This window comes from Cryptotermes secundus, unplaced genomic scaffold (assembly GCF_002891405.2).
Source record: "Cryptotermes secundus unplaced genomic scaffold, Csec_1.0 scaffold846, whole genome shotgun sequence".
Classification (NCBI taxonomy): Eukaryota; Metazoa; Arthropoda; class Insecta; order Blattodea; family Kalotermitidae; genus Cryptotermes; species Cryptotermes secundus.
In genome coordinates, this window is record NW_019739228.1 from 325,627 (window position 1) to 342,594 (window position 16,968).

General features: G+C 42.9%; 1 protein-coding gene across 1 annotated transcript in view; it reads left to right on the plus strand.

Annotated features, from left to right (window-relative positions):
• Nucleotides 1-16,968, plus strand: part of LOC111871788 (UDP-N-acetylglucosamine--peptide N-acetylglucosaminyltransferase 110 kDa subunit) — a 163,298-nt gene that overhangs the window by 34,333 nt on the left and 111,997 nt on the right. Inside the window, exon 5 of the mRNA XM_023865120.2 lies at nt 537-733. Within this exon, the coding sequence (XP_023720888.1) occupies nt 537-733 (197 nt within the window). The remainder of the gene's footprint in view (nt 1-536; nt 734-16,968) is intronic.

A 16,968-nucleotide genomic window follows, 5' to 3' on the forward strand; every position in this document is an offset into this window, starting at 1 on the left:
AGACTATTTGACCTCCACTTCATACATACAGAGACTGCTGAGATTCCGAATTGTTTAAAACATTTTTTTTCCTGGCAGAAGGTGCACTGTGTACAGAATTAATGTGGAGCCCACATGTCTCAGTCACTCCACAAGTAGGGAGCGCATTGCAGTATACTGTTAAGAAGTTTGTCTTCAAAACGGGGATTTTTTGTTGTTATGTTCAAGATTAAGCAGTATAAACTACAGTTTTAATTTTGAGGACCAGCTTCTTGGCAACATAGATTTTCCCTGGGTCTCACTGTTCTCTCCTGCCCAGGTGGTGAGAATTATTTGCTTAGAATTCCAGATAAGTCATTTTCTATACTGCCAGGCAGAGTGAGCGTTTAAATAGAGATTCAAGGAATACGCGTGGCGAAGGAACAGGTCCTGCGCAGTGCGTCATTTAACTGCTAGCGCTGGATGTCTTCTGCTCTTGCCATTATATACTTTAGTCTGACTCAACTCTTCTCCTTACCTTTGCCAAATCCACACCCACGACCCTTCTCTACATACAGGCATGCTACCTGAAAGCCATTGAAACTCGTCCTGACTTTGCTGTTGCGTGGAGCAATCTGGGTTGTGTCTTCAATGCTCAAGGCGAGATCTGGTTGGCCATACATCACTTTGAAAAAGCTGTTGCTCTGGATCCCAACTTCTTGGATGCATACATCAATCTAGGGAATGTACTGAAAGAAGCGCGAATATTTGACCGGTGAGTGTGCTGCTCTTTGTTAATCCTAGATTAGATAGAAAAATTCAACATGGTCTCAACTGTAGTTTGTTTGGATTAAGTCAGTGTAAAATGGAAGATGCTTTTCAGAAAGGCATTCCTTGAGTTGCAAGTTGTAATCCACTGTGTGCCTCTATAAAGTGCACATATGTACTCATATCTTTCTGCAAATAATTCAACTAATTATTATTTAGTTTCAGTATGTGCTTGTGCTTTCCCTTTACTGGCTAATTATTCTGGAGAAGTGAAATATCCAACTGCACATAATAAATTACCTCATTGTACAGTAATAACAGACTTGATTTATGAGCACAGAGAAAATTCAAAGAGCTGCCTAAGGAATTCTGAGTTAACCTTTTGCAGGAGTTTTACACAATTGGGCATTTAAATAAGATTGATAGACCATAAGGCATGTCATTTTGTGAGGATATCAAGGGTATAATTTTATAGTATTTCTCTTATCACCATTGTTGTTGTTGTTTTGTTGTCGTCGTCTATTTCCAATGACATGTCGGGTCACCACCATCTTTAAATATGAATGTTTCTCAACACATGGAGTTTATTACATTGTTTTGAGCTATACAACCTTGGAGTCAAAAACAAATTATGTATCTTCCATTCTATATTCAGCAGTCTTTTATTGACTCCTAAACACTTAGAGATTGCTGAAGTCCAGAATTAAATTAATCAAACAAGTTTAGTGTACATCCAGTACCAGACTTAATTGAAATGTACCCAGTGGTTTTGTAGCTAAAATGTGAACTGATAAGCCTTCATTAGTGGTACTGAACTGAGAGGTATGTTTATGTTCTGTGCTTTGTTTGCTGACGCTGTAAGTTGCGGCAGTGTAATATAACTTCTCATGGAAAGTTTCAAGATCACTGAGTTGGGAGGGATAAAGTACTAATATTATTATCTTGTAGTCACTATTTCTTTGTATATTATATATATATACTACTCTGTCCAAAAAGTATCCGACCTTGGGCCAGGAAAAAAGTTCTGTATCTGGGTGGTTACAATACCTAATCGCCTTCAAAGTAGGCCCCTTGTGACTCCACACACAGCCCAGCGGTCCTTCCATCGCTGGAAGTAATTCTGGAAGGCTTCTTTTGGAATGGCGTGCAGCTGCACCATCACATTCTGTATGATGTCCTTGCGTCTGTCAAAACAGCAGCCTTTTAGCGGTGTCTTCAATCTTGGGAACAGCCAGAAATCACAAGGAGCCATGTCAGGAGAGTAGAGAGCCTGGCAAACCTACGGAATGCCATGCTTGGCCAGGAAACCCTGGATCAGGTGTGATGAATGAGCTGGGGCGTTGTCATGATGCAGCTGTCAGTTGCGTGCGTCCCACAGCTCCGGTCTCTTGCGCCTGCATCACGAAGATGGCGGAGGACTTCTTGGTAGTACTCCTTATTGACAGTCTGGCCTAGTGGTGCATACCCATGATGCCCCACACCCCGGTAATCAAAAAAGACAGTCAGTATCACCTTCACATTGCTCCAAACCTGTCCTGCTCTTTTGGGCCTCAGGGATGTTGGATGCTTCCATTATGACGCCTGGACCTTGGTTTCTGGGTCATATCAGTACACCCATGACTCATCACCAGTGATCACAGTCTTCAGGAACTCAGGATCCCTGTTGGTGCACTCCAGCATGTCCTGCGTGACCTCAAGACAGAGTTGTCGCTGCTCCGGCAAAAGCAGCTTGGGCACAAATTTTGCCACCACTCTTCGCATGCCCAAATCCTCAGTTAAAATTGTGTTTGCAGAACCTCTGCTGATCCCAACCTCATCAGCAACTTCATGGATGGCCAAACGACGGTCTCCCGGAACGCTGCTCACTGTCCGCCGACATACGGCCATGTTTAAAGTGGTTGAACCACTCTTTAATTTGAGTGACCCCCATTGCATCATCACTGAAAGCCTGCTGAATTTTGCGGATTGTTTCCGCTTGTGTATCCCCAAGTTTCTGACAAAACTTAATGCAGTATCGCTGCTCCAAGCGTTCTGTCATCTTGAGCGAAACGAGAATGTGACGAACATGTGTTACACCACTTCGCTATCTGGCGGCCACAGATGCATCCGGCAGTGTTGCGAGTCAGCAAAAAATCACGCATTCGCATGAAAGTCCCTTCTACCACTACGCCCAGTTTCCCCACCCCTTTGACCATTACTTACAGCGGAAAAAAATAAAGTCAGATACATTTTGGACATACAGTATATATATATATATATTAATTTTAATGTAAATGTGTGTGGTTTGGTTGAATGAAATGTAATATTTGGTCGCAGCTATGATTTCTGGATGCTGTAACATAGTATAGTAAAGTACCATTACAAGTACTTCACTGGACCCGTAAATTTGTAACATTTCTGTGAAAAGTGTGATCTCAGTTGAACTGTTTCCTGGTGATGCAGGTTCACTGTGACTGAATAGGGGATTAGATTCTACAGGGTTAATGTGCAGCTTCAACTCTGCATGTTTTCAGCGCTCGGACTGAAATAATACCTTCTAGGTCTCCCACTGTTATTCTTAATACTTACACATTATGTCTTTAGTATAAAAAGTATACCTTCTCTCTTTAGCCGTGTTTTTTTTTTCTAGCGGATGCAAAAGTGTCATTTGCTTGGACAGTTTTCTTTTAATTATACCTACCATGATTAAAAACAAAAGACTAAATGAATGTGTGTGGTTTTCAAAACAGAGAAGGAAGCTTATAATCTCTAAGGTAACCTCCTGACAACATTGTGGAGGTTTGTTTCCAGTGTATGAAAGTTTGGCCACATTTCAGTGACAATCTGGTAGAGAAACTACCATATCCATGTACGGTCATCAGTAAAATCAAGATTCTGCATTGAAGACATAACAGTTTTTAATACGGAAAGAGTAGCTTATATTTTCTAAACCATGCCTTATTAATGCTTGTTTCTACTCACTAAAGTTTCTTCTACCCCTGTCAAAGATTGGTCACTTTTGAGCCCTGTGCGTTGGAGAAATTATGAACATTGACATGAATGTTTTTGTCAGAATACAGATGATCATAGTAATAGAACTACATAATTAACAGACACTTTATATGGCAATATCTACTGTAAAATTATTGAAACAGTTTAATACTCTGATATAGGTTTTAAAGCTTAGTGCAATTCTGCTTTTAATCTGTGAGGTTGTATAGAGTTATTTTGCAGGGTTGAAAATTTATTGACAGTTTGTGAAGGTAGAGAGCAACCTGGGCAGGGCATGTAGCACAAATGGGGAGAAGTGGAATGCATATGTGATATCAGTGGGAAAGTCAGAAGGAAAGAGATGACTAGGAAGACCAAGATGTAGGTGGATGGATATTATTAAAATGGATCTTAGAGAGATAGGCTGGGGTAGTATGGAGTAGATTGATCTGGGTGAGGATAGGGACCAGTGGAGGGCTCTTGTAAACAGTGCTGAGCTTTCAGGTTCAGTCAAGTGTAGGGAAATTCTTGAGCAGCTGCACAACTGGCTCTCAAGAGGGGCTCGTCTCCAAGGAGTTAGTCAGGCAGTCAGTTTGCAGCCTGCCCTTGAAGTCTTTTATTGCTATTCCATGCTTGCTGACTTTCCAGATGTTGCAACATAATTTGAAATACTGAAACTAAAGCACTATAAAACTGTGTATTACATTGGACTCTTGAATTAATATTGAAATGAAATGTAAAATCCAACCTCTTCATACATATATTGGAGGAAAGCACCTCTGCTGATGAAAAATGGTAACACTGGAAATTTTGATTTGACTTTAAAATCGTAACTTCATCATTCATGTTCAGAAACTTTTGTATTGTCACGTGATGGAGTGACTGTGGATGGCTTCACAGTTCTGGCTTTCTATAGACTTGCCACATTATGTTACGACGAAATAAGCAGGAAGTTCATACTTCTCTCAGATATAGTAGAAGTAAGTAAGCCAGTGATTTTCCAACCAAAATGATTCCGGTGAACATTACGTGTAGGTAATAATGATTTCAAGCATTGACTCTGATAACAGCTCTGACTTTGGTGCTGTCAGACTTGGTAAAAGAGATTGCAAACGGGAAGTTACTTTGTTATTCAGAGTTAAAACACTTTGGATGCTTGTCATGTGAGATGATGGCTGAAGTATTGTGTTCATTTGCGAATTAATTTAGTTCTTTATTTACATGTAGTTTTCTATAATTTACTGTTCAACAACACTGTTATCAACTTTAATGCACGTGCACACGCACATACTGATCGCTAATTCTCTGTTACATATTAATTTGTAAGGTGGTCCTTTTTAATTTAAGAAAGCTATAAAATCAATAGTAGTAATAATTGTAAACATGCCAGACATCTAGTAGTAAGGTAATATTGTCCCTATGTTTAATGTATTATGGGGAAGTGAGTGGTCAGCTTCACTCCCTGGCTGCTCCTTTGGGATAGGAGGGTGGGTAGGCTCCAGGGCTGTTCTGGGCGCTATGGAGAACAACAATTTTGTCATGCTGGTAATCAAAAGCCAGGGTGTCAAGCCCATAGCCTGCCACTCTACCAGCTGAGCTCTTCCAACTCCTAACCTCTAGTAGTGGAAGAAATAAAACTGAATGTTTAATATTACGTGTATAATAAATTACATTAAATTATTAACTGTAAATTGTATGTTATTAAAAAAGGTAAAGCTATCCCTGTACCGGGCCATGAAGGCCCATAGGGTTGTGAGACATTGAGGGACCCACATTATCTAGACAGTCGGCTCAAAGATGGCAGTACGGTTGTCAGCCTTACGTGCCGGCCGTGCTTTACTCCCCAGGAAAATTATTTAATTAATTCCTGGTACTCATTTCTGTTAGAGGCTGAGTAAACCCCCAGGGCCTAGTGTGGCTGGAAAGATTAGGTAAACTGAAAAAATCCAATGACCTCATCGGGACTTGAACCTGCAAGCTATTCATTATTTAATACCTTTAAATTTGAATTAGAAGTAAAATAATTGTGTCCATTAATGTGGTAAGGCAGTTGTAATCCTGCCTGCCAAATTATTAAACCTATCTTTGAAGGAATGTAACAAATAATGCCAAAGCACAACATTTCCCTTGCACTATATTGATTAAATTGATTCAGCACCTATCGAGTTGTCTTTAGAGTCTACTGACTTCAGCTGCTGGAGTCTAGCCATTGAAATATAGAGCGACGTCTGTTATCACTACTGGAATCAGTGCTTCAAATCAGTTTCACCCATCTGTAGCCAATGACTTGAGTCACCACTGTTTCAGTTACCAAGTAACTGGCAAAGCGGCCTCCGTAGTCTAGAGGTAACGTTCCCACCTCATGACTCGTGGTATGCGGGTTCAAATACCCGGCGGAGGTCGTCGAATTTTTAAGGGCGGAAAAATTCAGGGAACAAGTCCTCCGGGAGGGACTTTAAGCTGTGTGTCCCGTGTCGTAACTTTACGGCATCTAAAAGAACCTCATATCTCCAAAGGGGATCACTGAGCCAAATTCCAGGACGTTTCCCGCCCAACAATAGTCTCTAAGGCCTCTGATAGATGGGGGAAGCATTATAGACACCGCTAAGCAAGTGGCCGAACTCGCTTGCTCGGCGGGACTGATGGTACGCACCATTTATCGGTAGGGTATAGAGACTGGTAGAATATCATAGAGGGAAGCACAATAGATCAAACTGGTCGCGGTGCATGGGGAAACCCACCCTCTCTAAATAACTAAACTAAAAACTAAGTAACTGGCAGTGATTTTCAGGTGGCAGTAATTAAATTGCTGTTGATGATATATCATTTATCTCTAACATGTAGACTCTTTTTTCTTGCTACCCCCAGATATCTCCATATACACATTAAATTTTGGCAGTTTTATTTTAAGAAAAGGTTTGCAGCATAAATTTTAAAACAGTTTTCTTATAATACTTCAGTGGCATATACTTACTTATATATGTTTCTAGTTTAAGGAATTGTGCAGTGTTAAGCTGTAATAAAAACTGTATTAATTCTTACATTGAAAATTTTTGGAACATGTGTCCCTGAGAAATTTCACAGGCTTTATACACATATTCTCACTGCAGTTGAAAGACCCCTTCACAAGCAGAACTTTTCTGGCTGCTTTTGCACAGAAGTAGATTTGCAGTCACCTGGTTCATTAAAAGCTTTTCCGTTCACATTTAAGCCTAGTCATTAGTCGTACAGTCACATTGCATTCAGTGCTATATAGGGTAATGCATAGTTTGGAGGGCAACCTGTAGGAAGTTAAAGCATTAAATGTTAATAAACTCTTGTTCTCTTTGGCACTCCTTTCACCACATTTTAAGCAAATGAAGTAATTGGTCATGTTGAAATGCAGTTAATTACGATTGACAATTTATCATTATTATTATTATTATTATTGTTATGAGGGTGGTCCTTCTGGGTTTTAACAGCATGTAGCCCATCTTTCTCCCTGTTTCTTGACTTCTTACATGATTTGCCTTTCGACCCCGAAGATGTGAGTGGTATGTTCCCCTGAAACGACGGTTGACTTCCACACGGCTATGTATGTAATTCTTTGTTTGTAACCCTGTTTGATGATGGTAACTGGTAAACGTTTGAGCTAGGAATGTTTAATTTTATATGGAGATAAATCACAAGGTACTGAATGCTTTTGTGCGCAAACGGCAACGTTACAGATCTGTGAGGTTACAACTGACAGATTTAATGCAGTGGGAATCTGCATTGGTGAAAATTGTGCACAGGAATGGAGCGCGAAATCGCATGACTACCAGTTTATATTTCTCGGTGTACCGGCATACAGATCGAAGCGTTCTTCGTAGAACTTCCTGTTTACGAGAATTTGTGGGGAGAAGATTCGAGCGTGACTTGGATTGGCACGTTTTTAAGCAAGCCAGTTGATCGTTACAGTTTAAGATGCGCATCCCCAGTTCTGACGCATTCAATTTTGGAGCTAATTCGGGGAGGCGCTGACTGACTCAAGGACTTGGCGGTCTTGCCAGCACAGAGAAACTTGAGCGGGCGATCAATATGCAGTGATAACGAAGAGGCTAAGAACGTCGCAAGAATGAATAAAATCTCTTGTTTGGATTTGGGCCCAGGACTTCGTGCCGCATTTCTAGGTCTCGGGCACTGTAACATCTCTTTGACGCAAATTTCATTTTACCTTGTCCCGAAGCACTGTTAAAATGAGGATGCTAATAGTTCTGACGCTGTTATCTTCTGTCATGCGTGTGGTTACGTTCTCCTAAATTTATTGAGAGCCGTTTATGGATTATGAACGATTTCTCAGATTTTAGAATATCGCCGTGCGGATGAAGCTTCATGTACACAAGTTAACGAAAACAAGAATAGCCAAATGCACTCTTGGTGGCGGCATTACTTGGTTCGTTCTGTTGGCAGTTGCCGTCCAAACTGCTGTTTGTGCATAATGTTATAAATCGAGCTGTGTAGAAACCACGTAGGGCCATGCAAGGAATCAGGTCATTTTTGTCTAAGGTGAATAGTTGGCGAGATACGTGCAAAATTGTAATTAGGTCCTTAAGTTATGCGGATCTTAAAATGAATGAAATGGAATTTCCGCAAACATGGTAATACTCTTATAATAGAAGTGTTTTAGAACTCTTATTACGTTTTACCAAACCCCGTCTAAGAACTGAAAATGTATGCATTAGGCCGAGCCAAATTAAAACCATTGGCCCGATAAAATTTATTATACGAGGGTTGGAACTTTAATAGTGGCAACTATTTATTTACAACTGATACAAAATAGATGCATGTTTCGAAGTTTTACTGTCCTTCAATGTAGTCACCAGCATTGTGTACAACCCGTTGCCAGCGATGTGGAAGTCGTAGGATACCTTTAGCAGCTCCTGTTGTGTTGATAGTTCGAATGGAGCGGTCTACTGCTTGAAGAATCTCTCGAACATTTCTGAAGCGAATGCCACGAAGTGGTTCCTTCATCTTAGGAATCAAGTCGATGTCACAAGGGCTTAAGTCCGGTGAATATGGTGGACGGTACAGCATTTCCCAGCCCCATCGATCGAACAAATCAGCCACAGCTTGCCATTTTTGCATTTCCGTCAAATCATGCGGAACCCATCGTGATGCAGTTTTTCTCATGCCCAGGCGTTCCTTCAGAATGTGAAGCACAGACGTATGCGTCAATCCTGTCTCTCGGACCAGCTCACTAATCGTATGGCGTCGATCACTCTCCAGTAACGCGGAAAGAGCGCACACTTCTTCTTCACTGACGACAGGACGACCTGGCCGACGCATGTGTGTCACATTTTGGCGTCCCTCGTTGAAGGCTTTTACCCACCTTGCCACTGTTCTGTAAGGCAGTGCAGATTCCCCGCAAGCCTCTTGAAGACCTTGATGACACTGTCTTGCTGTATGGCCTCTGGCACATTTAATATTAATCCAACTCCGTTGTTCCTGCTTCGAAAACATCGTGACAACACTACATTAGACCGTCAGCTAAAACGAGGCTGTTCTAGTCGTCACTGCGCATGCGCGTGATGTGGGAAGGGAGAGTCCATTTGCTCTGAGGTAAGGTAGGTATGTAAAAACGTGTAGTATAAGCGACATTATTTGGTTCCGTTGCATGGCGTCTCTACAGCAGTGTTACCACTATTAAAGTTCCAACCCTCATAGGTGCACGGTACCGAATTTCGTTCATATCTGTTACTTGTGTGCACACGAACAGACCTCACGTATCTAACACATGCTTTTGAATGCACCCAAACACAACAAAGACATGATGTATTTGGGTGCAGGTTTTTCATATATTCTTAATTACAGTTAGAATTGTCAAATTTATGGATCTGAACGTTCGGAAGAAGAAACTATCCTTAATGTGATGGGCTTAATAATAATTTTAAACCAAGTGGCTGATTTTCATTAAACTTGCACGTACGTCGTGATATGACATTTCTAACTTTTTCCTGTCTCTAATACCAACGTAATTGTTGTGAGAACTTCAAAGATGTAATGGACTGTTGGGCCCTGAAATTTTGTGAATCAGTGAGTTGCAGAGAAAGAAATACAACAGGGACATGGAAGTAGAACGAAATGTTGCTGTTACATGTGACGTCAGGTATAGATAACCTATATAACGGTCGTATGGGCAGAAGTGTGTCACTTAAGTTACAAAATTTTAAATTTCATTAGTTTATTTGTATCCGGTGTTGACTATGCTACAAGCCTAAAAGTTGCGGGTTCTATTCCCAATGAGATCATTGGATTTTTAAGGTGACCTAATTCTACTAGCCGCACTATGGCCCTGGTGGTCTACTCAGCCTCTAACAGAAATGAATGCCAGGAAACTTGAGGGTCAAGGGAGACCGGCGCGTAAGTCTGACAACCTCGCTGCCATCTGTGAGTCAACATTCATGTAAAAATACTTCCGTACAAAGACGGGAAATGTTTTTAGATAGTGAGGTTTATTATAATGATTTGAATATGTTAGAATGAAGCTATTTCAAAGAAACTTTCGAAAAACTGATAGCTCTTCTAGTCAGAATTTATATTACTTTTGGACGCAAGAGTAAGGAATCCCGAACACATTGAGACCAGCATACATGGTACTGCTCTAAGAATAATGTACAATCAAAAGAGAGGGGTATATTAAATGCTATCCTTGTGTCTGACGCCATGGCACAAAGACTTCTGAATCCATAAGTGGGGAGAAACCGCGCATTTGGCAAGAGATGTTTGTTAGTGGTCAGTTTCATGCTCCGGTTTGCTATATTCCCAAGGAAAAAGACCATTGTGCTCGTTGGACAGGAAGCTGGGTGGGCTTCAGAGCCGATTTGGATAAGGTAGCTGCAAGGAAAGGCCATGTCTGTGACTGAAATAAGCCCCGAACGTGAGCACAGCCCCTCATTTTTCCCAGTGACCGGATCTATATACAGCATTAAAACATCCGAGTATCTCAGAGTAATTTCATCGGCCAGCAGTTATGAGCACTGACATAACACGTCACTGATTAGTAGTTTAGTGTTAAGTGGGCATGTTTCTTTTTTTCGTGCTCACTTTCGCGTTTGCTGTTGTTTGCACGGAACTTACGCCACTGTTCCACGATCATCCAAAAGCTTAGAAGTGACCCACTACTTTCATACGGGGCACCGGTAAGATGCTTATATACGATGTTTTTGTTCAGAAAGGAAGTTTGCAAAGCATTTTTAAGAAAATTATCTCTCTAAAAGCCGTGTGAGTACTGCAAGTATTTTAACAAATTGTTTACTACTACTCTGCACAGTGTCCTAACTAACCATCTGTTATATTGTGGACCAAGCTGTTCATTACAATTCCGGTAAAGTGTGGGGTTCATAGTTTGTGACAAGATTCATACAGCCATTTCCACATCGGAATCATTTTGAAAGTATTTGCACCCAGTCTGTTATTTTATATTGGAAACGAATGGCTGTCGCTTGGAGCAAGGACAGGGACGTAGGAGGAAGCGGGGTGGATCGTTCATGACTTCATCTGTGGACCACGTGTCTAGGAGGGCAGCCATTTCTAACTAGGATGCAAGTCACGGAAATTGATAGGCAACCCATTTTACAGTGTTACCACATAGATCTCACCGCCTCTGTGGTCTGGTGGTCTCAGAGTTCCCGGCTACAGATCCAGAGGTCCGGGGTTCGATTCCTGGCGCTACTAGATTTTCTGAGAAGTAGTGGGTCTGGAACGGGGTCAACTCAGCCTCGTGAGGATAACTGAGGAGCTATTTAAAGGAAATAGCGGCTCCGGTCTGGAAAACCAAAACTAACGGTCGTTGGAATTCGTTGCGCTGACCACGCGACACCATCTATCTGCTAAAGTTGGCACTAACTTCGCCGACAAGCGGCGGTCGCTCGGTCAGTAGTTTGCTTGCGGACTAAAACCACGGAGTTATGTTTTTTTTATTATGGTTACCACATACAACTAGCACGATATTAACCTAACAACAGAAATGATTGTAGTAGTTTGCTTGATGCATCGAGCAGTATGAAGAATAAAAAGCACAGTATTTAAGGTTGTAACTCCATGTAGCGAGAAATACACGGCCGTGAGAACTGCAGATCCAGCGTAGTATGAATAGTAGTTCATTGTGTCCTATAACAACGTTGTAGAGCCGTGGCGTACATAGCTCAGGCAAGTTTCTTGCCGCGGAAGACCAGGTTAAATCACAGGTCAGTCGATGTGGGTTTTGTGGTTGGAAAATTGGCATGAGCGTGTTTTACACCCCACCCTCAAGCTCTTCGATTTTCTGTTATCAGTTATTCCATACTCCTCTGCGACCAAGTCATGAGGCGTGCGATAGGCCTGACCACCCAACACGTAATGGCATTGGTCTTCACTTAGGATTTCAGCCGCGGCCCTCTATTGGTCGCAATAGAAGCTAATTTAACGGAAATATGCCTAGGGCGAAGTTATGCTTTTAGCTTATTTAACGACGTCGGTACAGTTTTAGAAGTCCTAACGGCGTATAGTGGTTGAGGTGGCCGTTTCCGGTGCGAATAATATGATTGATTCGTATTTAGGTTACTTAAAGGCGTTGTATCAAATGTAAATGTTACCGTATATTATTGACTTTTGGTTCATTTAACTACTCAGTTGCATAGGCTATGTGGCCTCCAGTGATGGTATTATATGTGAATGATATTGTCACGTGTTAAGTGATTTTAGACGGGGTTTGGATTGGTAATTGGATTTATTGGATTCTTACAAACCGTATAGATCGTAACTACATCGCTGTCGCTAATTCACACACACACTACAGTTCACTACAGCACGCACTAAATCATCTCAGCCTGCTGTGTGTTCACCGGCTGTCTCCTGGTAACGGCTCCCAACGCCGTGGATTCCTCGGCTCCCGCCCTCGCTGGCTTCGTCTGTCTTACAACTCGGCGATGCTCCGCAACGGCTTACAGCTGAGGGCTCCTGCGCCTCCGCCAGGAGCGAATGTCTGCGACGACCTCCAACGGGTCTGTCTGCCTTGTGCTAGCTGCAGGCTTAAGACTGCTGCTTCGTCACTTGCCTCCTCGCCAGGGCCGAGGAACCTCAGGCTGTCTCGGACTGTCTGCCTCCGAAGTCGACTCCTGCCGTCTGAAGACTGGTTCGCTTGTTCCGTTGGCCGTCATGGTGTAGCCTCGGGACGGACCGCACAGAAAACACCACCTCCCGTTCTATCGTTGCATGTAAGCGTGGCCGCGGTCGTGTGACGTCCACAGAGCCTCTGTCTGTCAACAGATGTGTTTACGGATCCTTTCCCACACAACGGCCACCTCTGCTGGCTTCACAGTTCCGGCTCTCAGCAGACATGATAGTATGTTAGAAGCGACGAGAAGGGAAGCGATTGCGTCCTCTTTCAAGACTGGCTGGGTGGACTGAACCACGAGAAATCTCCGGGCTGTAATGATTACAGAACGTTGAATGAGCTGGGGGAGATGACCAAGAATTGTAGGCAGATGAAAAGGATTTTGTAAAATGGCGATCATGGCATGTTTGGACATATTGACCCTGCAGCCTCCTTTGCAAAACTTGGGGGTGGGGGGCGATAAAATAAGCTCGAGTCGTTGAGTACCGTCGGAATTCATGGGCGTTGCTGCTACACCAGCCTGTCAGGTCGATGCACTCACTATGTGCAGATCGCGTAAGAACACGCTAGAAACAAATTCCCCTCTCTTCAGGTCCATATATTCTAGTTATTAGTATTCTGGCGGTGAACCCGTACCCGTTGATCCACAACTAATTACGCAGTGACTTATTCTTGTGTCGTCACTAAATGTTTAAGCACCGGTACGTGATATTAAAGGAGCCGGGATAACGCAGTCGCTATAGCGACTGGCTACGGGTTGGACGACTGAGGGGTCAGAGTTCGAGTCTCGGTAAGGGCCATCCAGACCGGCTCTGGGCCCCACCCAGCCTCCTATCCAATGGATACCGAGGAATGTTTCCCCGGCGGTAGAGCGACAGGGGCGTGAAGATGACCACTCACCTCCAGCTAGTGCCCGGGTCAAGAAAATGTGGATCTATACACCCACTCCCCCATACGCCTTCATAGTTAAGCACAGGGACAACTTTAGCTTTTACGTGATTATTAAATACAGGCCATGTTTGAGACACGTGAAATAGCTGAATATTGCACACGGTAACAATGTCCAGAACAACCTAATCTTCTCTATGTGATTTCCTCCGATGCTTTCCCCCTATCTTGTACATCACACCGCTTATCTGCTCATTATTACCTTTATCGTTTTATCTCGGTAGTTTCTGGCCTTAAGAGTAAATGTCTTGAAATTGTTAATATCACATGGCATTCCCGAAATTTAAACTAATGTCCACCCTCCATGATCCTCCCAAAAAGTAAAAAGTAAAGTAAGTAACAGACCGTGAAGGCCCTTAGGGTTGTGAGACGTTGAGGTCCCACATTATCTAGACAATCGGCAAGGTTGTCAGCGTTGCGCTTCGCCCGCGCTTTACTCCCCAGGGAAATTATTTAATTAATTTGTTAGAGGCTGAATCGGCCCCAGGGTCATAATGCGGCTGGAAGGATTAGGTCAATTGAAAAAAATCCAACGACCTCATCGGGACTTGAACCGGCGACCTTCCGACTTGTAGCATAGTGCCTCAACCAACTACGTGACCGCGTAGTCGTTTGATTTAATTTTGTGGTAATTTACATTTATTTCAGATACTTATTAGTTTGTACTAACCATCGAATATTATTAGGGTGATTAAATCGTTCCCACCATGTTCATGAAACATCGCCTGAGCCAGTTTAACTCAGTCCTCGACTTCTGCGTCATGGCCCACTTAAGATCCTCCCATCAACGCCTACAGTTTCCAAGTGGCCTCTTAGGTTTATCCAGCCAAATCTTCCATGTGTATTTCATTTCGTCCATACGTACTGAGTGTCACACGTGCCCCATCTTCATTGATTCAGTCATTAATATTAGGTGATAGTACAAACTATGCACTTTTCTCCAGTAGGTATCGGACCACTAACAAGACCAAGATGAAGGTGGGTGGGTAATATTAAAATGGATCTTAGATGGGATGGGTAATATTGACTGGATTGATTTGGCTCAGGATAGGGACCAGTGGAGGGCTTTTAGGAACACGGTAATGAACCTGCGGATTCCATAAAATATTCGGAAATTCTCGCGTAGCAACACAGCTGGCGGCTTCTCAAGAGGGCCTCATCTCCGTGGACTTTGTTACGCCTGCCTTATTTTTTCGTCTCTCCTAAAAGTTGTCCCTGTGTTTAACTAATTAAGCACTACGCCATGAAGACGTATGGGGGAGTTGATTTATGGATCCACATTTTCTTGACCTCAGTACTATTTGGAGACAAGTGATCAGCTTCACGCCCCATCCGCATTACCCCCTGTACCAATTTATAGGAAGTTGGGTGGACCCCAGAGCCGGTCTCGACGATTGGAGAAGTGATAATTCTTGACCCTACCGTGACTCGAACTGCGACCCCTCGGTCGCTATACCGACTACGCTATTCCGATTTCTTCTCTCGTAGGTTGAAGTATGTTCCTCAGCAGTTGCTTTCAGACACCTTCGGTTTCATGGTTCACAGAAGAATTTAATGTAGAACATGAAGTACAGCAGACGTGAAACACTCGGTTTTCGCATAATACACCATCCTACCTTTGTGCTCGAAGTGCATCTGGCGGGTGCGCTGGTGTCAGCCTGTAATGTACCCGTCAACAGCCGTCGTGTCACCCTCACATGAAGTAAACTTCGTAGATGAAACAGTGACGTCACTCGTTCCATCAGCCTCTAACAGTTACATAGACTATGCGCTCGTTGTGCTAAAGGAACCCATGTAGAGTAGTAGGCCCTGTCCTTCCGTTTTCGGTATGTTTCGTCCTCGGAAGTTTTGAACGGATTTTGTTAAACGTGGTATTTGCTTTCTACTCCCGAAGTTGTCCGACATATTAAATGTGTTAATTGTTACCACCATCAAACAAAGCTAATTATAGATTTCGTGCTATAGTCACGTAGAATTTTGCTCTGGAATATAATTCCTTGTAGTCTGTTGGAAAACATTTCGGAGGAATGTGTCGCCTCCATCTTCAGGGTTGAATGGTAAGCCAAGTAAGAAACCAGCATGAAAGTAGGCAGTTATGCTTTCAGCGGATTACACGGCGTTGTATTCCAGAAGACCACCGCTGTCAGAACTCAAATCCTAGATAGCTGTGTTGTTTAACATTTGCAGAAAAGAAGCAGACGAAGGTCTCAGCAGAAACTTCGTGTTCTTGGAACATCTGTTACCACAGTAAATGTCAGGGCGCTACATTAAGTAGTATTGGAGTCGCTCCCATCTCAGAAATTCGCAGTGCCGCCACATCGTCACTTAAATTCCGTGGTCTGTAGTCCGCAAGCGAACTATACCGACTGAGCGACCGCTGCTTTTCGGCGAAGTTAGTGCCAACTTTAGCGGACAGAGGGTGTCGCATGGTCAGTACAACGAATCCTCACGGCCGTTAATTTCGGTTTTCTAGACTGGAGCCGCTTTTTCCTTGAAATAGCTCCTCAGTTATCCTCACGAGGCTGAGTGGACCCCGTTCCAGACCCACTACTACTCACAAAATCTGGTAGCGCCGGGGATTGAACCCGGGACCTCGGGATCTGTAGCCAGGAACTCTGACAACTAGACCACAGAGGCGGTCATATCGCTGTCACTTATGGTAAGAAAGTAAATAGTACGATTGTGGTGTGGCCTGTAATGGCATTTTTATATCTGATTTTATGAAGACGCTGTCTGTTGGTTCGGACGTTTTTATTGGGGTTGGGCGCGTGGAAATGATGCCATAAACTGTATTCTGTAATTAAAGTAGGGTAAAACAAAAGTGTATTGGCCAGAAACCTTTTATCTCCTCGATACGTGTGCAATGGAAATGAGTGTCTTTATGGCATGGATTTTATAGTGTTTATTTGCATGGTAAGGCTAGGAAAAAACTACTGTGCTCACAGAGAATAGCATGACGTCACTTTCGAAACGAAAGTAATAACATAAGAGCGTTTACCTCCTCTGTTTAATTGAACAGAACGTGTTAATAGCCTCCCTGCTTTCGCAGTTACCAGTCCTGTGTTCAGACTTGTTGAAAATTGTTTTGGAGCGAGAGGTTGCCAGTGTCAGCGTTGGGACACAGACACGATTTCTCAATATTCCTTCCATCTGTTCACTACAAGGATTCGGTGCTTGAAGGCCGTTCGAGCTTCTAAAGTTAAATATTT